General features: G+C 41.8%; 1 protein-coding gene across 2 annotated transcripts in view; it reads right to left on the minus strand.

Annotated features, from left to right (window-relative positions):
* The window catches only part of LOC126455699 (ninjurin-1-like), a 31,110-nt gene extending 13,985 nt beyond the window's left edge, over positions 1 to 17,125 (minus strand). Inside the window, exons 1-2 of one of the 2 annotated variants that reach the window (XM_050091468.1) lie at positions 16,938 to 17,125; positions 7,741 to 8,004 (exon numbers count right to left, since the gene is read on the minus strand). In XM_050091468.1, coding sequence (XP_049947425.1) covers positions 7,741 to 7,998 — 258 coding nt within the window. In that variant the 5' untranslated portion in view covers positions 7,999 to 8,004; positions 16,938 to 17,125. Of the gene's footprint in view, positions 1 to 7,740; positions 8,008 to 16,937 lie in introns of both variants that reach the window. The other variant, XM_050091467.1, reaches the window with a different exon arrangement.
* Between the last annotated feature and the right edge of the window lie 4,824 nt (positions 17,126 to 21,949).

Consider the following 21,949-nt stretch of genomic DNA (forward strand, 5'->3'; position numbering starts at 1 on the left):
CACCTCTGGTCTTGTTCGGGTACTAGTGTAATACAGACCGTAAAACGTAGCGTACTGTTGACCATGAGATGAACAATTCTCGTGACACTGTACGAGCATTAACACTAGGAAGGGCACGTGCTGCATGCTTAGTTACAGAAACTGCAACCTCGGCAATAACTTCCAGGTGCCACATCAAACTAACCCGTGTTTTCGAATTTTATTATCGTCTTCTTTAAACCATTTAATGACCTCGGGTCTCTCCTCAAACTTTTCAGTCGGTGATACTCTCTCAATGCAACACTGTAACTGCTGCCGTTCGCATAAAACAGTTTCATTCACAATGCACAGTCTCTCCTTTCGATAACTAAACCGCTACTCTTGTTGCCGGTATTACAGGATAACATTACGAAATTTAGTTGGTGGGAAATCTCTAGCGTTTGGTGGCAGAGCTACGAGCAGACGAAGTGTTCTGAAACAGACTGTTTGCTATTACAATCATCGTGGCAACAGTCGAGACAGCAGTCGGCAGGGGCTGTTGTGCATTTCTCGGTTTAATTGTTGTAACATATGAAAATTACTACAAGTGTGCAGTACCAGATTTCCATCACAACCTAGACCTGTTGTGAGTGATTCGCCCAAACTCGCAGAGATATTTCAGATTCCCAGTAGCACAAAATATTCCTCTAGTTCATCAAAGAGCAGCAGCTATAGACTGCATGGATTTAGCAAGTGAATAAAAGACGTCAGGGAATTGGTTTGTCCCTCGCAACTACTGGATTCCCTCTGGCTTTATATTCTTGACTCTACTCACGATTTTAATTGTAATTAACTATAGAAAATTACAAAATTGTATTTGATCTCTAATTAAATTATAATACCTTCAGAACAGGTCATCTTAGATCTTAATCCGAAGTAAGTTCTTTATCACCTGATAATCGTACAAATCACAATCTTTATAGTGCCACAGTTTTATGTTGTGTATGACTCATTATTCTATCGGTGACAATACCACTGAGTGCAAATGAAGATGTTCTATACAATAATGGGACAAAGATTAACTTTCCAGTTATTAAGTTAATAAGCTATATCATGGGATGCTCTTTGCAATACCAGGAAAATAGAACACCTATATATACCGAGCGAGGTGGCGCAGTGGTTAGCACACCGCACTCGCATTCGGGAGGACGACGGTTCAATCCCGCGTCCGGCCATCCTGATTTAGGTTTTCCGTGATTTCCCTAAATCATTCCAGGCAAATGCCGGGATGGTTCCTTTGAAAGGGCACGGCCGACTTCCTTCCCCGTCCTTCCCTAAACCGATGAGACCGATGACCTCGCAGTTTGGTCTATTCCCTCAAAACAGCCCAGCCCAACAGAACACCTATAGACATTTTATCACATTTTTTCTTTCGAAAAAATAAAGTGAAACGAATTTCATTTCTTTTCCTGGAGCATTGAACAAATCATGGTCTGCGTTACTCTGTTTGCCGATGTTTCGATCACAAATTTATGTAATCGCATAACACTGAAATTTGAAATGGCACCTTGTCGAAGTGAGTGTCTCAACGATACAGGCAGCCGTATTGTAGGTGCAACCACTAAGGAGAGGTATTTGTAGAGAAGCTAGACAAACATGTGCTTCCTGTAGAAAGGCAGGAGCCTTTTCTGTAGTTTCTGGGGCAACATTCTGGATGATTGATCTGGTAACGTCAGCAATTATCGTCTTGCTGTGCTGGTATTGCGAACGGGAAACAAAGAAAAATTACAGCCGTCGTTTGCCATGGACGCACTTAGTTCTTTTATTTGGTAAATGATCATGACATCCTCTTGAGTAAAGTATTACGGGCGTAAAATTGTCCCACATTCAGATCTCCGGGGCGGGGACTACTCAGGAGGATATCGTCAAAAGGAAACCAAAAAGTGGAATTCTAAGGGTCGGAGCGTGAAATGTTGGATCCCATAATCGGTAGGGAGGTTACACATCAGACTGAAAGTAAGCTACAGAATAGTACAAGTTTGTATGTCAACTAGTTCCGCAGGTGATGAAGGGATTGAAAGAATGTATGATGGGATAAAAGAAATTATTGAAATAGGTGAGAAAGAGAAAATGTAATTGTGACGGGGAATTGGAATTCTATAGCAGTAAAAGGAATAGTAAAAAATAGTAGGAGACTATGGACTAGGGGAAAAGAATGAAAGAGGAAACCACCTGACACAGTTTTTCACAGAACACCGTTTGATCATTGCTATCACTTGGTTTAACAATCATGTAAGAACGTTGTGTACGTGGAAGAAACATGGAGACACTGGAAGGTTTCAGACGTATATGTGGTTGTCAGAAACAGTCTAAAAATCTTTTAAGGTTGGCTCACTTCATTGCTAATTAATTCTGAAACGGTGCAGCGTATCGAATTTTTTTCATGACAATTATTTCTCAGCACAACCTAGCCTGTAACAACCTTACAAGCTTTTCAGACTCTTCCCGACTAACATGCTTAATAATAAGACAGTGACTTCTAAACCGTATTTTAAACTCTAAGACGTTTCCAGCAGCAGTTACTGACCCTGAACATAATTTATTGCTTATGGAGTGTAAATTAAAACTTAAGAAACTACACAAAGATAAGAAATTAAGTAGGCGAGAGCTAGATAAACTGAAAAGAACCTTAGGTTTTTGAGAGTTTCTGCGGGAGCATCAGGCAACGTTTGACTGAAACAGGGGAAGCGAACACAGTAGAAGACGAACGGGCAGGTTTGAAAGATGAAATAGTGAAGGAAGCAGAGCATCAAATAGGCAAAAAGGTAATTCTTGGATATCACAGGAAATACTGAATTTTATTCATGACAGAAGTAAATATAAAAATGCTGCCAATAAGGCAATCGAAAGAAAATACAGCCGTTTAAAAATTATACTGGCAGAAAGTCTAATCAGGAATTTCTAGAGGATAAATGCAAAACTGTAGATGAATGTATTCTTTAGAGAAAGATAGGTTCTGCCCGCACGAAGATTAAAAGGACCTTTGAAGAAAAGAGAAGCAACCTATAAATATTAAGTGCTCATATGGCAAGCCAGTATTGAGCAAAGAAAGAAAAATTAAAATGTAGAAGGCAAATATATGGAGAGACCACAAGGAAAACGGAAACATTATTGCAGAAAAGGAAAAGGGAGTAGATGAAGGTGAGACGTGAGATACGGTACTGTGAGTAGAATTTGGCAGAGCACTGAGAGAACTAGATCAACACAAGACCGCTAGAGTAGATGACATTCCGTAGGTTCAATTGATGAGTTCACTTGGAAGAGCGATTGTTAATTTCGCTGCTCGAAATTAGGGTTGTCGAATGTCCCGATTACTCGGGACTCCCGGTTGTAGCTTTCAAGTCCCAGTGTGCCGGGTACACGTTTCGGGACGTTCAAACGTCCCGGTTTATCGCCTTTTTGATTCTTAACTATGTTTGCATAGTGAAACCGGTAGCACCTCCTCTAGTCGGCACGCAGCATGCCGTGTTTCTCACAATCATCTTCTCGCAGTTCTCAGTCTGCAGATATACATGCAGAGGGTCTGATTCGTACTGTATTTAGCTGACTAGAAGGTGTTTGACGACAAAGTCTGAAAAGATGATATTTATGTAGATATCAAATGTTTCTACTGCTTCTGCATACAGCTTGCTACCGACGTTAGTAAATTTTGCAATGGTTAGCAATTATAGTGCGACAATCTAGTGTCGGTAGAAGTCTACGGATATGGTGCCTTTTCTCGCTGTTCTCATCACTTGCGATCTAACAGTCTGACATGGAGTAAATACGCTACTGAAGTTTAAAATATCATTGGTTATCTACTTACTGAGTCATTACTACTTTATTTTATTTAGTATTTATTACTATAAGTAATACCATATTTGAATGTGAGCGTTCTCACATTGCGCAGTCGCGAAACCTTATTATTTGACATTTCTAGCGTAGCGGAAGATCGGCCAAAGTTTATGTTGTCAGCAATGCATGTGATGCTGTTAATTGCTTATCTCTGTGCTGCCCTTCCCCCTCATTGCCCACTGAGGCGCACTCACTAAAAATTTTCCGTAATGTACCTAATATACAGTTTTTTTTAAATAAATCAGAAAGTTTCTAAATACTGTATTTTATAAACTTTGAGTTATGTCCACAATGTCAAACAGGAAGTGGAAATTTTCGAGAAATAGAGCGAGAAATATTCTTTTGTTGTAAAAGGCAGACCAGAACATGAAGCCTTCTATAAACTCTGTAATACATATTTAAGTATTGGTCATGGAGGGTGTCATGGTGGCCCCTTATCTGTTAGAGGGCTCGCACAACAGACAAGCGAGATGGTCTGCTGACCTCCCTTCAAGAGTTCCCATTAAAACATCGCCAGCGAATGTAAACATCGACAGACCTTCCGCATAAACACGCCACTACTTCGTGAAATGCCATGTGACGGCGACCCACAAATTGGAACTAATTGTAGCACTCCGCAGAATCGGTATTATTAGCGCGCCAACAGAGTCAGATCGGCATTGTGTACCTACAGCTAGGACAGCTCTGGCCAACACCTACACTGGCTCTAGTCCAGTAGACACTCGCCGTTGTCTTCTGTAGAAATTTGTATCTTATTGAGAGTAACACCACTTTGGAATTGTACAGCGTAGTATTTTGGTTGTTATTATTTCTTTTCATTGTCTTGTAACTTATATCTGGTTTTTGCCACCTCAAGAATTATTGTGTTTCTTGTTCTTGAGATTGGAAATTAGTCCAGGCCAAGAAGGCGCTTCAGTTAAATAAAGTGTGGTCAGACTTGATCGTTAGTTCTTTCCTGCCGACCGCGGGACACTACAGAGGAACTGCAGATAAAAAGGATCACGTTCGAAAGGAGAAACATAAATCCAACGTATCATCTTTAAGTGCAAATAAAACTTTCACAAACTATTTTATAAAACACGATAGTTTAGAAGAAGAAAAAATTACTACAGCAGGTGTTTTGCAAGCCACATGGCCGAAAAACATCAGTCTTTTGCTTCTACAGACTGCCTCAATAAGTTAATACCAAAAATATTTAATGACTCCAAAATTGTCACACAATAGCAAGTTCTTGCACCTCAGTTAGCTGATCTCATTCGTAATGAACTTCAAAGTTGCTCATTTTATAGCTTTAGCACCGATGTAAGTAACCATAAAAAGGAAAAAAAGTCACATTTTATTCAGTATTTTACCGAGGCGGACATAAATATAAAATTATTGAAACAGAGAAGTTTGAGAGGGGAGACGTCAGATATGGCGGTCAATTATAGTGTACAAGTTTTAAGTGGTTTAAAACGTGACGTGAAAAAACGCACTGGATTTGGAGGCAAGACGAGACAGACATGGTATTAATAAGGTATACCAAAAAAAGGGAAGAAAAAGTCAATCACAGACTTCTACATGTTGTTACATCGACTAGGAACACAGCAATGGAAAAGTTGAAAATTCAGTTTTTATGTTCTCTAGTTAAAACAATGTAAATTTTCAAGAATCAGAATAACATGTTTAATGAAAAACTTGTAAAATTTTACAAAACGATGGCTGGCTGCTTGAAACGGTGGACCATACGATTAAAAAAATACTTAGTGTTTTCGTGGATGACTGGAAAAAATAACTGAATGGAAAGATTTAGAACAATCGGTGGAATATTTGAAAACAAAAAATATTATTTTAAATGACACATTTTTATTTAACTGAATCACCTCGGTAAAACCCAACCTAATCTGTGAATTACAGTCTCCAGACTGAGAAAACAAAATGGGTTGTTGTATTTTCCAAACTAGAAAAGGAATTTCACGAGAAATATAGGGATTTATTAAGCATGTGCGTTGTTTCCATACCAAGCCACAACGGTAACATAGAAAGAATATTTCCTTTGGTGGAAATACAGTGGAGGGAAGAGAGGAATAAACTTTCAGTCAATGCCGTTGTGAGCATTCTTCTATGCTTGGAAAAATCATGATTTTGATTGTTCGGAAATGACCGATTATTTATTAAATAATAAGGCTGGATTAAAAATGGCCAAGTCAAATGCAAAGCATAAAAAAATAAAAGTTCAGGTTTATTTCTGTTATAGAGCAGTTAAGGTGTAAAACATGAAATTATTTCCCTTATTGTTTCTGTTCCTAAAAACATTTATACGCCATAAAGGCAAAAATATAGTTGGCAGACATGTTCGTACATACATATTTATGCATTTCATTTGCATTTTTCGTTTTTGTTCTTAATAAATGTATTTTATCTTACAATTTGAGATGCGATTTTTCATTGTGTTCCGGTTTGATGACCGAGAAATCAGAATTTCCTGGTTGGACGAGCGAGAAATCTGACAACCCTACTTACAGCTACTGTAGAGTTACGTTTCGCATAGATTTGTGTACAAGTTGGTTGTCAGTTGTCATCATTATGCGCAGTATCTATTTTTTTAAGTAGTCTGTACAAGAGGATGAGTGGTGTGAATAAGCTATTGGTGTACAAAATAGAAAACCAACAACTGAATGAAAAAAGGTGACACTATTCCAGCTTGAAGATTTGGCGAATGTTTTTCTAAGCGAATTCCTGAAAGACAGAAAGACCACTGTCATATACAAGCAACAGAAATGAAATTCCTTAGGATACTACTGGGACACACACGCCCTGATAAAATAAACAACCAGGATATACGGAATCAGTTACAAATATTCGCAATGTAGTGTAAAATGGACCAATATAGAATCAAGTAGGAAGAGAATTTAGAAAGTGGCACTGTCATACAGACCTGTTATACAGACCTGTTGGCCAAAGAGACTCAGAAGGCTGAGGCAAACACGGACTGAGGCTGGAACAGGCAGTAGGGCCTAATCCCTGAAAGGATAATGATGAAGATGATGAAGTTTATGATGTTTTTCTAAGCGTGAGAATTCAAATTTGCATTACCTTGTGGGTAGTAATATCATTAACGATCAAAGTGACATTATAAAAACGTTTAATGAGAGAGCTGATGGCAGTCATGCCTGTGGCGACAGCGCTGGTATAGTTTGAAGTGGTAGCGATATTATTGTTGGTGTTTATTCCTAGGAGGCATTAAAGGCGAGAGTTGTGATGGTAACATGGAGCTTCCACTATTCGGGAGCAAGGAAATAGACGACAAAGCCGGGGAAACGTAAGAGTGTGTGGTGGACAAAGAAGAAATGAGGCACGTGAGCGCAATTGGAAGTGTGCACATTGTTATGAAACTGTATTTTAAAGACGCAAACAATGAAAACGAAACATTTAATGACCCAACTATCTGAGCATTAAACAACCTACAATGTCATGTTAGGTCTTTCAAGAGTGTTTGTTAGAGACGAACACCATTTCTCATGATCCTTTCAACAAATCCGTCGGAAATCATGGTATCGCGGGGATATTTATAAACAAAAACAAACCTGTCGTAGCGGGTTGGGGTTGCGGAATCAAGGGACTCAGAGGACACCGGAAAGTCTTTGGCCTAGGGCGCTGTGGTGTCTAAATCCGGTCGTGGCACTTGCTCGACACGTAATGCATTGTAGCAGAAGTAAGTTCACCACTCAGTTCGTCGTTCACGTCTACCTAGTGTGAGCTTGACCGAATTCCGTAGTCAAGAAAAAAACTTGCTAGTGTAGGCATGTGACATCCTGTATGAACTCCAATCATACAATCTACTTCAGGTCATCGGTGGGACAAGAGATGGGTAGATTTCTTTTGACTATTACTGCCGGGTTGACTCACCTCGTCATCAATATCCTCCTTGCTTGTCGCGGCTGACAAGTTGGCCAACTCCACTTTGACGACTTTTTCGTCCTGGTCGGCCGGGTCGACGACTGCTAGCGAGTCTGCAGCACCGCTAGGAGTGGATGCCGCCGCCCCCTGAGCGCCAGTGGAGTGTGAAGAGGCCACCACGTCCAGGGAGTCGACGCTCACGCTGACCGCTCGGCCCTGCATCGCTGGGCTGCTCTGAGTCGTCTCCATCGCCGCCATGGCCACCATAATCACCTGCTGCCATATCCACAAAAGACGCGTATCACCACTGGGAACTGCGCTCAACATCAACTATACTGCCGAAATTGTAATAAATAGTAAGTTTGCAACGTTAATTTATTGGCAACATACCACTCAACGAACTAGTCTTTCATAAGGAACATACACTGGCTGTCAAAGAAGTGATGCCATTCACTGTGAGATGTAGAACGGCTGCCAGAATACATTAGTGACAATCGTATTTAGTGTTGTTAGCAGGTATATAACGTGAGTGAACAGCGTCAGATGGTGAGTGATCATTCTGAAAGACACAGAGTTGCCACCTACTCGTATTATAAAGCCTTTTCAGCATTTTACAAGGTTTGAAGAAAGGCCTTGTTGTGGATTTCCATTTCGGTGGCTGGTCTCATCGTGCGACATCCAGAATTGTAGATCATTCACCTGTGACAGTGCCCCAATGTTGAAATGCATGGCAACGTTAAGGCAGGAATACTCGTCGCCAAGATTGCAGCTGACACGCCTGATCACTACAAGGGAGAATCGCCGTATTGTGCACCAGGCACATGGTAATCCCCTCACATCTGCACCTGCCATCCGACAACAAGTAAAGGGCTCTGCGCAACATTCTATATTGGCCCATATCATTGGTCAGAGACTAACAGCAGCCGGACTATGGAATTACCATTCCATGCGTATCCTGCTGTTAACACCACTACACAAACGGCTGCGTCTGGGCTGGTGCCGTGACCAGAAAGCAGTGACTGATGGCGTATGACGCCACAATGTTTTCAGCGATGAATGGCAGTTCTGCACTACCCCGGATGACCGTCGTCGGCGCGTATGGTGGCGACCTGGGGACAAGTCTCATTCTTCCAATGTTTTAAACAAGCACAGCGATGTTACTCCTGGCGTCACGATGTGCGACCGTCAGATCATGGCCAGTAGTGACTGAGGAAACTCTGATAGTACAATGGTACGTCATGGACATCCTGTGTTCTCAGTTGTTAACTCATGTGTGACAGTATCGTGGCGCCGTTTTTCAACAATACAACATTCTTCCACAGATGCCACGAGTCTCTGTCAGCTTTATGCGGTATTTCCGTTGCCAACAAGATCTCCAGATGTGTCTCCAATAGAAAATGTTTGGGACGAGCTTGAACATCAACTTCATCTCTTGTGGCATTATCCAGGATATCAAAGACCAGTTAAAATAATAACTGACTAGGTCGCCTCAGGGCAGTACACGACGACTTTATGAGACCCTTCCCAACCGAATCAGTGCATGCATCTTGGCCACAGGGGATGCAAAATCATACTGATAAGGGGCTTTCTACTGCGGAGTTCTTTGAAAATTTGACTCGAATTTGGAAGCACTGAAATAACATCACATACTCTCTAAATCAGTGACGTTGTGTTTGATTCCTCCTCCTATTCTCGGTGCTTCACTTCTTTTCTCAGACAATATATATATGTACTAACCATTTATAATATACACACCGGAATTGAAATCCATTCAGTATCAAAACCTCTAACTCTGGAATAAAATTATTGCATGTTTAATAATCTCTCTCACTTCTATGTATAGCCTTTCCTTAATGCCCGTTCTTGGCAGCCAGTACCTGAGGCCTATCTAATCTGATGGTCTCCCTGCTGCAAAACATCTTTAAAAGGAAGGAGGGGGTATGCAATTGAACGGAATGCGGATGGTGGTCCTGAAGAAGATGTGTACCAGTCGTCCACGACGGGGAGATAGCGATGGCGGACGACAGCAACGGACAATGGCCAACTGCGTTCGAGTTTCAAGCCTCCCCAACGGAGACCGCGAAAAAAAAACTTTTATTGTTGTGTAGCGAGCCAGGATGTGAACCGAACATTCAGAGAAGCTACACTCCACCTTGACTATGTCCTCCACAGATAGGGACAAAACATCAGGTTTCAGCAAGAAGTTCATTGGATCATAGCAAGGAATAGTTCAATGAAGTGACATTTCCGGCCGTGAAAGTTCACATTTTACAGCAAGCACGCATCAGATCGTTATTACAGTACCATATTATGGTACAAGTGACAATAATAACTTAAAATCAAAACTGGCTACATCCAAGTGAAAAAATATACTTGTCCCCCTGATCCACCTGAAGGTTAGAGTGTACGCCCACGAAAAGCATCTTGGAAGAGAATAAAAATGACTAACTCAGATGTTTTAATTCATCTAAGAATCTTCATTGGTTCGCCTGCGCAGTGTCTTAGTTCGGTAGTGCCACCTCGTGAGATTCTTGGTAAGACTGGCTTCACCTCATGATATGTCAAGATTACGTATCCCAAACAAGAGAAGGACGAAGAAACTCATCACTGTCCACACGAAATACTTCTTCTACCGTGCACCCCATGTTTGAATTTTTTGTAAGCCCTACTTGTTTCATATGGACTGAGAACCGAAACAACTATGTTGTTCTCTCCTCAAAATATGGACCTGTTCCAGATCGAGCAACACCACGAGACTATGAACTAGCAACATTCTCACTGTTACGATAACGCCAGACACAGGATTGTGGTTAAAGTAACGTCTGATCTGTCTTTCCCCTTTCCCTCCCCTTGTTAAGTTTTGCAAATTAATTTTTGTCCTGTTTGTTTGTTATTATTACCGTCATTTTTCAATCTGAAATTTATAGTTCACCGTTTAGTTCAGATTATTTTTTTCTCTTATTACATTCTGAATATTTTACGACGGGCAATATGGCATTGTACCAAATGGTTCAAATGGCTCTGAGCACTATGCGACTTAACATCTGAGGTCATCAGTCCCCTAGAACTTAGAACTACTTAAACGTAACTAACCTAAGGACATCACACACATCCACGCCCGAGGCAGGATTCGAACCTGCGACCGTAGCGGTCGTGCGGTTCCAGACTGAAGCGCCTAGAACCGCTGGGCCACGTCGGCCGGCGGCAATGTATCGTTGACATAAATATCAAACTGAGTACAAAATAAGCAAACAGTACCTCTTCATCTCTGCATAACTACTGGAACCTACATCCGTTACGTGGTTACTGTATTCAGTCTTGGTCTCTCTCTACGATTGTTAACCTCCGCATTTGTCTTGATTCCTTGATGCCTCAGCACTTTAGGTTGTGACTACACAGCGTTTAAAAGAAAAAAAGACTGAAAGAAAAGCGAAACCAGAAATATTTTATTACATCGTGAAACACGACCTTTCTTTTTTTCTCCTGTTTATACTTCACGAAATAATTTACATCAAATTCAGAAATGACGCCAGTAGCAGAACGTTTTTTAGTATGGGTTTATTAATCTGGAAGTTTTCGACAGAGTTGGCAATAAAATTCATTCATATACACAACTTTTACCGCATTTCTGGAGAGCTTGGGAATTTCTGTCGCGCTTACACCACGATGGCAAAGTAACTATTCCATGTCCTTGCTAGAGTATAATTTCACACAAATCAGTCATGACTTATGGTAATGGTGGAGATTTGAGGCAACTGAAAAAGTATGGCTACATTAATTCATTTCTGCTGCCATTCTCTGCAGATTTCTTGCCTCGAAACTCCAACGAAGCTGCTTAATTTTTATCTTGTTTTATTTTATTCATTTACTTTTTCTTTGTAAACTACTAAAGACGCGCCTTGGGATGATTGCAGCGAAAAATGCTTGGTATCCAGGTAACGTTCTTGCATTATTGCATTAAAGTTCTCACACATCTTAATGGTCACAAGAATGTTTCCACATATTGTTGCATTTAAACGCCTTGTTATATCTCTTCTAAATGTAAAGTCTGCTATTAATCAGTCATACCTCAAGTATGGCGTGGCTTCTTCAACATGGTGATTTACTCGGGAATCGGAGGGCACAACTCGAAAACAGAGGCTCTTCCAAACCAACATATTCACCATGATTACATACATCACTAAATGCTGACGCCATCTCTGCGGCCAGTAATCCACCAACACTGTTGAGAAAGCCTCGTCTTACAGCATGCGCAGTCGTAAATGAGAAATAGTTGACAGTACAGAATTTTTGAGGATAATCCGAATATACACTGCCCAGCCACATTAATGTGACCACTTGGCGGAAGCCTGAATAACCACTTGTTGTAGCGCGGACCGACGCGAATGGTGCAGGGAGAGTCAGTGAGGCTCTAAAACGCATCGCGGAGGGTGTGGGGCCATGCTGACTCCAGTGCCGTGGCCAGCTGCGATTGACGCTTTTCGTGTTCAAAATGTTCAAATGTGTGTGAAATCTTATGGGACTTAACTGCTAAAGTCATCGGTCCCTATGCTTACACACTACTTCACCTATTGGGTTTAAATCTGGGTGTTTTTTGGTCAGGGGAGTACGATAAACTCATCCTGATGCTCTTCGAACCAGACACGTACATTCCAACCTGATTTTCGTGTTCAAAATGTTCAAATGTGTGTGAAATCTTATGGGACTTAACTGCTAAAGTCATCAGTCCCTAAGCTTACACACTACTTCACCTATTGGGTTTAAATCTGGGGGTTTTTTGGTCAGGGGAGTACGATAAACTCATCCTGATGCTCTTCGAACCAGACACGTACATTCCAACCTATGTGACACATAGCGTTGTCCTACCGCTAGACGCCATCGTGCCGACGAAAGACAAACTGTACATAGGGGTGGATGTGGTCCCTAAGGAGACATGCATACTCGTGTTGATCCAGTGTCCTTCCAGAATGACTAGATCACCCAGCAGTGCCACGAAAACAATCCTAAGACCAAAACGCTCCCTCCTCCGGTCTGGACCACGCCGATGACTGTTGCAGGAGTTTTTTCCTTCCAGAAGTATCACGCTGTGCACGTCAACCGACGTTTGCCCGATTCTGCGCGATTCATCTGAAAAGGCCACCCGTCGCCACTCGGTGGACGTCCAGCTGTGGTACTGGCATGCAGATTCCAGCCTTCGGCCCCAATGAACAGAAGTCAGCATGGGTGCATGAACCACGCGCTTTCTGCCAGGGTCCATAGGCAGCAACGTTCGCTGAATGGTCGTGGAGGAGTCACTGTTGATAGCCCCTCGATTCATATGGGCGGTCAGTTGCTCAACAGTTTTGCATTTCTATTCACGCGTACACTTCTCCGTAGTCGCCACCCCGTCGTGCATCCCAGTCATCTATGGCTCGAAGTGTACCACAGTTGCTTCGGCGTAGGTTTTGGATAGCACCAGTTTGCCACGCACGGTGTACTCTAACCACGGGGCCACGCGAGCATTTTATAAACTTAGCTATTTCGGCACTGCATCCATCTTTGCCCCGAAAACCAATGCTCATGCTCTTCTGGACGTCAAATAAGTCGATCCATTTCAGCATTACAACGATTGCACTGTTTCCGTGTCCCGCTGACACGCCTCATGTATCGTCCAATGCCAGTGCTGTCACCTGGCGTCTGTGCACGTTGACGTGGAACATAGGCGGTGGTCACATTAATGTGACTGGACCGTGCATTTTAACGGAAGTAGCAATGATGTACTCAGTACATTGGGGAAGTTAAATGTATGAGAGTGAGAACTGACTGACAAAAATGACAGTATTGTATAACGTGGATTGATAGCCTGTCTAGACATTTCTGTAGAATATCAGAAGACTTTAATGAGATACGAAATCAGTGTGTTACTTTGTACTGGTTCAACTCCACACAGAAAAAAATAGCTGTCTAATGTTAGTAAGATAAAAAAGCGTTTATTGACAATGACTGTAGTGCAACAGTTCTTTTATGAACCAGTTTTTATGAACCAAATCTGTTGATTTTCAACTAGTATTTTATGACAGAATGCAAGAATATTTTACAACAGTTTGGAATTTCTAAACTAAACTTTAAATACGCGTCGTATTGTAATAAAATGATGTACATCATATTTATAGCCCAGTAGAATAGGATCAATAGTATCGCATTGTAGTCCAAGTACTCAAAGTCGGTGTGACATAGATCTATCTTTGTTAAGTCGTGTAGAAGAGTGATATCATAGCAAAGATGATTACGTTTGCACTAAGCACCATAATAATACCGTGCACCAAAACGAATTTTCACTCGACAGCGAAATGTGTACCTAGTCCGCCTCTCTAGCTGCGCAGTCAGTGCGACGGATTGCAAACGGAAGCGGCCCGGCTTCGATTTCTGGCCGAGTCGCAGATTTTTCTATGCTTGGGGACTGGGTGCTGTGCTGTCCTTACGTACATATCGTCATAACTGACATTCCACTATTGAGGTGGCTGTACATGCAACCTCGAAAGCAAATGAATAGAAAAAAAGTGTGCGCTGATCCGAAAACCCCTGGCGGATTGAAACTAGCTAACGGGACGCGGCCTCGCAATGTCCCAGATTCGAATCCCGGTTCGGCAAACAATTTCAGTCTGCCAGGGAGTTTCAGCACAATACCCGTCACTCTCTCCGTGAGTTGTGAAGCAGTTAATAAGGTTTACGTATAGGGAGGTCAGCACGCAGAGGCAGATTGGTGTACATTGCCATCTCATCATTTTCTTTCTTCGTTGTTTGGCTTGGTGTCAGTTCTGCTTAAAGAGAGCAAGACGTTCCCGGTAATTATGTGGTTACTTCAAATTTCAAAATGGTTCAAATGGCTCTGAGTACTATGGGACTGAACATCTTACGTCATCAGTCTCCTAGACTTAGAACTACTTAAACCTAACTAACCTAAGGACATCACACACATCCACGCCCGAGGCACGATTCGAACCTACTACCGTAGCAGCAGCGCGGATTCGGATTGAAGCGCCTAGAACCGTTCGGCCACAGTGGCCGGCTACTTCAAATTTATGTCATAAATAAATCACAGTGTGCACTGTAGTGTGCACTGGCCGTTTCTGTCATATAGTGTCTTTTGTAGTGTGAGGAATATTCTTAGACTGGACAAAATTTCAAGTAGCTGCATCCCATTCAAAGGCAAGGCAAACTGCTGTCAGTGATACTTCCTGCCTACGTTCGTCAGCAGCTTACCGCATTTAGCCAAACAGCTGTAGACTGCTTGTGCGTCTACACTAAAGGCTTACGTGTTATGGTGTTTCTGAGTAAACGTTGTTGCTTTCCTCTGCACTCATCAAATGCCTGGTTTTGCACCATAGTAGGTCTGAAGAGTGTATGTGGTATCTGGCAGAATCTTAAGAGAAGACACAAAGTATTCTGCAGAGTTTCGGAGTCCCGGATCGAAAGCAGGAAAGTCACTGCCCTTACACGTTCAACATCCCTTGCTTTTCTGGATTTAAGGCCAAACTAGGAACCCTCTCCCATATCGTTCACAATTGTTACTGCCATTACCCCTACCGCTACGAAAACGTAATGTCGTCGGAGGTATCATAGATTTCAGACCTTCACAAGCGCTTCCAAATACAAAAAAAGTCTTCCTCCCAAAACCGGAAACTTAAAAAAGAAATTAAAATCAAGAAAGGCTATATAATGTGAAGAAGTTTTAGACAAAAGGAAAAGTGCCATTGTACCAAGAAGCCAGAGCTATTCTCTGTTCTCAGTAACAGTCATGACTGTATTAGTGATTGACAGAAACATTGTGCAAAGTTAGTTACTTTCGAATATGCGTGATCATTAGGGGGAAGCGATTGATTGTCACCAATAAAAAATTTTTGTTTGACGAGATCGTCATTTGCTGACATTTTCAATTTCGCTCAAAATAAAAGTAGGAAAATTCTGACAACTGTTCGAAAATTCAATTTACACACAGCGGCAGTAGAGGATGACGTCAGCTTGTAGTGCACGGGATGGGAGTATCACTCCTTTTATGTGCCTCATACGAAATCAGAAGCAATATGCTGGTAGCTGCGCGATTTTCAATCTTTTGTCAGCAAACAGGTTCGATCTGCTGGCATAGATGGAAGAGGGAACATGCCTACCAAAACTTCGCGGGCACTCTGCGGATTTACCCGGAAAGAAACGCGAGAAGATATTGCGCTGAAACGTCGCTAGAACTTTCAATTGCAAACAACTTCCAGTTTTTTTATGCAGTTAGACTACAAGTTTTACTGTCTGCGAACCACTTAAACCATACACATTAAGGTGCAAAAAAAGCAGAAAAAGAAAGAAAATTTGAGAAAATCTGTAGGCAGAACACTTCATCAGCAATTAATGAAATTTTCGCATCAGCGGTGTGGAACTTTTAAGTTCAAATGTATTGACAGTACATACACACATAACTCATTATTATTATTATTATTATTATTATTATTATTGGAGTTTGTTGTAACCGTGCTGGCCAGTCCTCAGATCCTCCTCTCCAATATGCGCTACGAACCTCCTCGCATTCGTGATCTTGCCAATATTAACATCACTTGTTTTGTCCGGTCTTCTCTCGGTCTTCTTCTTACTTGTGGCTGCCAACCCCATACTCTCCTTGGCGGACGATCTTGGCCCGTTCTTCTTGTGTGGACTCATAATTTTCACCCTTCCTTTCCCTAGCTCTTCAAGTATATCTTTTTACACCCCTTTCATTCATTGCGATTCTTCGTTGGTCTTTTGAGACAGTTTCGGTAATGAACGACTTCTCACAAAATTATTTGGCACTGCTGCTAATTTGTATCGCTCTTCTGCTACAAAAGTGTAAGAACGCGACCGTTTTGACTGATCGTGTAGTGTAGGGATAGATCATAGACTTAAAGGTTTGGTCATTCTCATTTGTTGGAATCTATCCAATTAATATGCAATTTGACCGTCTCTAAGTGGAATAACGTTTATTATCGACTAAACATGCAATTCTTTCGAATGTCATAGTACAAGTCAGGTTCGTATTCCTTCTTATCCCGCAGATGCTGTACTACATTTACATTGTTCATAAGTTATACCAGCAGAGACGACTGACGGATCGGAAGATTTCTTAAGAATCAGAGCTCAGTTCATCTCTCAGGACGGTGTTCATTAAGAAATATGAAAGTGGACTCACGCCACTTCGTTCTTACCTGACGGTGTTTGGAAACGCTGACAGTTCCTCAGACGCGAAGATAAAGGCCGATGCGCGGATTCAGTCACTAGTAACAATATAACGGACGAAAGAAATGCCCGTTAACACATGACAGGTTTCTCCTCGCAATGCTCAACAAAATTATAATGTCCGCACTTGCACCGTGCTCGGGGGAAACTGACGTCTCGAAACTGGACTGGCGACGCATACGCAGCCACGATAAGGCGCCCACCGCAGGGAGGATGTGCGTATCGCCTTGGCCAATGGTGCCTTCTCACGGGCAGCAGTGAGTTCCCGCACGAATCCGATAGTCACTGCGCAGAATTCGCCACTGTGTCACGGCCAGTCCCGGTAGGTCCTCGGCCTATACCTGCAACAAAGTCGTCGGAATCTGGGGCACCATTCTGAACGTGCATGTCCTCTCAACGTACGTAAGACGGGGATACAGCGAAATCACAAGTCTTGTCCATTTCATTCTGAAGAACTGCGACTGTCTATCTAAAAACGCATTTGGCGCTTTCCTTCACTTATTACGCCAATGTTTTCTGTAATTCGTGGTACTTGTTACAATGATCACCTGTTCCTACTGTTTTTCCACTGTCGACTACCCCCCCCCCCTCACCCCCTCCCACCCCCTCCTCATGGCCCCTTCCCGGTACCTATCGAGGGCGAGAAGGCGCAGTGGACTTACATTTGGGAGAACGGTGGTATAAGTCCTCATCGGCCGTAAAGTTGTAAAATTTAGGATTTCCATGGTCTCCCTGTATGCTAGTATGGCTTCAATGAGAATGAAACGGTTCGTTTCTTTTCACATTCTCTCCAACATAGAATGTGCTCCATCTTTAACGAAATGGTCATCGAGGGACGCCGAACGATAACATTCCTTCCACATTTTCTCCCGTTATTCTCTCCTCTACCTGTGTACTTTAGTACTTTATTTAGCTTTCTTTAGCCCTCTCTGCTAACATATTCTTGCACATTCTCTTCATTTTCTATTTTACCTGTCCATATACTTCTATCATACTTCTGTAAGCCGGCCGGAGTGGCCGAGCGGTTCTAGGCGCGACAGTCTGGAACCGCGCGACCGCTATGGTCGCAGGTTCGAATCCTGCCTCGGGCGTGGATGTGTGTAATGTCCTTAGGTAAGTTGGGTTTAAGTAGTTCTAAGTTCTAGGGGACTGATGACCACAGCAGTTGAGTCCCATAGTGCTCAGAGCCATTTGAACCATCTCTCACTTCGTTGACGGTAAGCCTAAGGTTTTATCTTATTTTGAAATTTAGCACTACATGTTGCCTTACGGAATTATCCTGTGCCGCAACGCAGCAAAAGCAAGGAATGAATTTCTTCATCAAAATCAAGCAGCAAAAATACCACGTACTGTAGATAGCAGAACGCCATGCAGCGGTCTCTTCAAACATGTTGAAATTCTTGCACTTATTTCCCAGTACATTTTGTCCTTAATGGCGTTTTCTGCTAGAAATAAAAGCATTTTAACTAAATTATAAATTACACAAGTACATAAAATTAGTGTCCCTGTGAATTTTATCTCTTAATTTAGGATTCAGAGTGGGGTCTAATGTAAGGAAAGAAACTGATACTCTCCCCAATTAAATAAAAACAAAAAAATAAAAACTTATTAGCCACTCCTTCCATAAAATATCTGATTTTCTAGATTCAAGAAATAAAACTTTCTGTTAGTTGTTTGGCAAGTAGCTATGTTCGTTTTAAGTGAGCCCCTGTTGTTACAGCATACCGAGGGAGTTCACTCGTACGACACATATACCACATGCTACGGACCCTGAGCTCTCGTGGTCCCTCACAGCAGCAATGTCCAATTTTGAGCAGAAAGTTAACTGTTGGCAGTTTTAATTTTAAAATAATAATACCCGTTTAGGATTATACGTAAATGATTGTGCACGATTTTTAACGAACTGTAAGTACTGGATCGTTGACGTAAAATGGTGTTTTTCGGTAGTTTGAAGTGCTCATGCGCCGCATTTATCCTTTTTTAAACCACATCTTACGTACTACAAATTGGCACAAGATTTGCGTGTCCTGTTCTCTAGTCTCTGTTCAATATCAACAGCGACTGTTTGCATCACATTACTGGACCGAATTTTGTTCGACTGTGGTATCTAACGGAAGAAAAGTAATTACTGATAAAGCTGGCTTAAAAGACATTTCTTGATGAATTCTCGCTAGAAGCGGCGTAGACCGCGAAGTGAAATAGCTGAACAACCAGAAAATTCCCAGTGTTGAACAGCTGTTCTTCTGAATTCAGGTTAGCGATAATCCGGCTCGTTTAGTGCTGTGTTTGGGACCCTACGTTATTTATTTTCCTTTCATTAATTTTGAACTTTAGGTAAGCGTGCCTTTACAGTATGTTTGTGTACCATGTTTCACCTCATGTTTTTATGCATTGTTTAATATTTGCAGGCCAGACCAGGCCAGGTCTGGCTAGGCGTCGCAGTATTGGTTTCCAGCTTCCGCTCCTAAGCAGAAAGCGGACCAGGCTTTCACAAACAGTGCGTCACGATGATTTACTGCGGTATAGTCCTATGGAATGTATAGCGAAATTTGTTCGGTCTATAGGTCTAAGCTATGTAAGTATATAATACGAGGCATTTTACCCCTTACCGTCAGCTGTAATAACGTATAATACATTTCGCGAAAGTCTATGGATGTCAGCGCCTGATACGGCTGTCAACTGTCACTTCTGCCGACCGGTAATTCGGCCGAAGGTAAAAGCCTAGACCAGTGGTTACCCCACTTTCCTCACTTAAAGAAAGCAAGAGAAAAATGCTCTGATCAATCATCGGTTTCAATGTATACACGGCCCAAACAGATAACGTCAATTTTACGCTGCGGAGACTCGTTTTTTGTGGAGACTCATTTCTCATAAAGGCAAGTTGTGGAAACCTTCTGGAATACCAACAGTTCTGTACTAATTACAAGTAAATTGAACGAAAATGTGGTTCTCTTCAGCATTTATGAGAAAAAAAGCACCAGGTGACATTCAGCTATTAGGTTGTCCAGAAAATTTTTTTTTTTCTTTTTTTTCTATTTGAACGGAACATATAAAAGTCAACTGTGACAGTTAGTTTATGTCTTGACCTGGTCAGATATTGATTAAAAAATGAAAGTGGGCTGCAGATGTTGTACCTTAAATTAGTCACATAAAATTTTGTTTAGAAGTAAATGGCTCAAATGGCTCTGAGCACTACGGGACTTACCTTCTGAGGTCATCAGTCCCCCAGAACTTAGAACTACTTAAACCTAACTAACCTAAGAACATCACATACATCCATGCCTGAGACAGGATTCGAACCTGCGACCGCAGCGGTCGGGCGGTTCCAGACTGTAGCGCCTAGAACCGCTCGGCTGTTTAGAAGTAAAGCAATACTGTTAAAAATATGCAAAAATAATAAAAGAAATTTGGTATGAGAATTAAAGTTCAGACAGGAGAAATACCCCTTTAAGACTTGCCAATGACACCGCAATTCTGTCAGAAGCAGCAATGGACATGAAACAGCAGCTTAACGGAATATATAGTGCCTTGGAAAGAGGTTTTATGATGAGCATCAACAATAATAAACTACGGTAATGGTAAGTAGTCGAATTAAATCAGGTGACGCTGTGCGAGTTCCATTAATAAATGATGCACTAAAAGTAGCAAAAGGGTTTTGCCATTTGGGCAGGAAACTGGCTGATGGTGGCCGAAGTAGAGAGAATCTAAAATGTAGACTGGCAAGAGCAAGTAAAGCATTTCCCAGAAAGAGGAAGATCTTAACATCTAATGTAAATGTAAGTGATAGGAAGTCTTTTCTGAAACTATTTATCTGGAGTGTAGCCATTTACGAAGTGAATTTCGACGATAAGCACTTCAGCCAATAGGGGAATAAAAGTTTTTTCAGTGTGATGCTACAGAAGAATTCTGAAAATTAGGTGGACAAATCGAATAACTAATGATGAAGTACTGAATAGAACTGGGGAGAAAAGAAATTTATGGCACAACTCGGGTACAAAAAGTTAACGGTTAATGAGACACATTCTGAGACATCAACGGATCATCAATTTAGTACTAGAGAGAAGCGTAGGAGGGGGCACTTAAAATGGTGCAGGGAGACCATGAAATGAATAAAATACGTGTGTCCAAATCGATGTAGGCTGCAGAAGTTATTCTGAGATGAGGGCGACAACGACATCATCATCATCAACAACAACAACAATACTGTTAAACAAAGATCCCGCAATTCAACAGTTCTAGGGTCTCTCGAGGCCTTTAGTAGTCCCCGACAGCATATGGATAACTTCTGTTGTAATAATGACTATATCAGTTTGGTGACGCGTACAGGGTGTTCACAATTAAAGTTTCAGTTTCACAACACTGTAGAAAGAGAACCACTGCTAGAATGAGCTCAAATTTGAACATTATTGGTTCAAATGGTTCAAATGGCTCTGAGCACTATGGGACTCAACTGCTGAGATCATTAGTCCCCTAGAACTTAGAACTAGTTAAACCTAACTAACCGAAGGACATCACAAACATCCATGCCCGAGGCAGGATTCGAACCTGCGACCGTAGCGGTCTTGCGGTTCCAGACTGCAGCGCCTTTAACTGCACGGCCACTTCGGCCGGCTGAACATTATTGACGCAGGGAGAAACGTCATGGTATAAAAAAAATTAACGAAATTTTAATTAGTAGATCGCGCTGTGGGTGTATTAACGTAAATGAAGTTGGCTATAAACGACGGATGAATCGCAATACGACGGCTACGGTTTGAGTTGCACAGTACTCCATCCGTACTGTCAATGTGCATGACTGCACGAGTTCAACAGTCAACGGTTATACCCTGTTAGTTAGGAAAGTCCATCCGCCACAGTAAAATCGCACCACATCGGATGGTAAAATCGGTTTTTAATTTCCTGAAGCCAGAACCCAAATAAAAAGCAAAATGACGTCGGTTTCTGATTGTCGTGAGTCTGGCACAAGACACGTTCAGTAAGC

Source organism: Schistocerca serialis, chromosome 2, assembly GCF_023864345.2.
Source record: "Schistocerca serialis cubense isolate TAMUIC-IGC-003099 chromosome 2, iqSchSeri2.2, whole genome shotgun sequence".
Lineage (NCBI taxonomy): Eukaryota > Metazoa > Arthropoda > Insecta > Orthoptera > Acrididae > Schistocerca > Schistocerca serialis.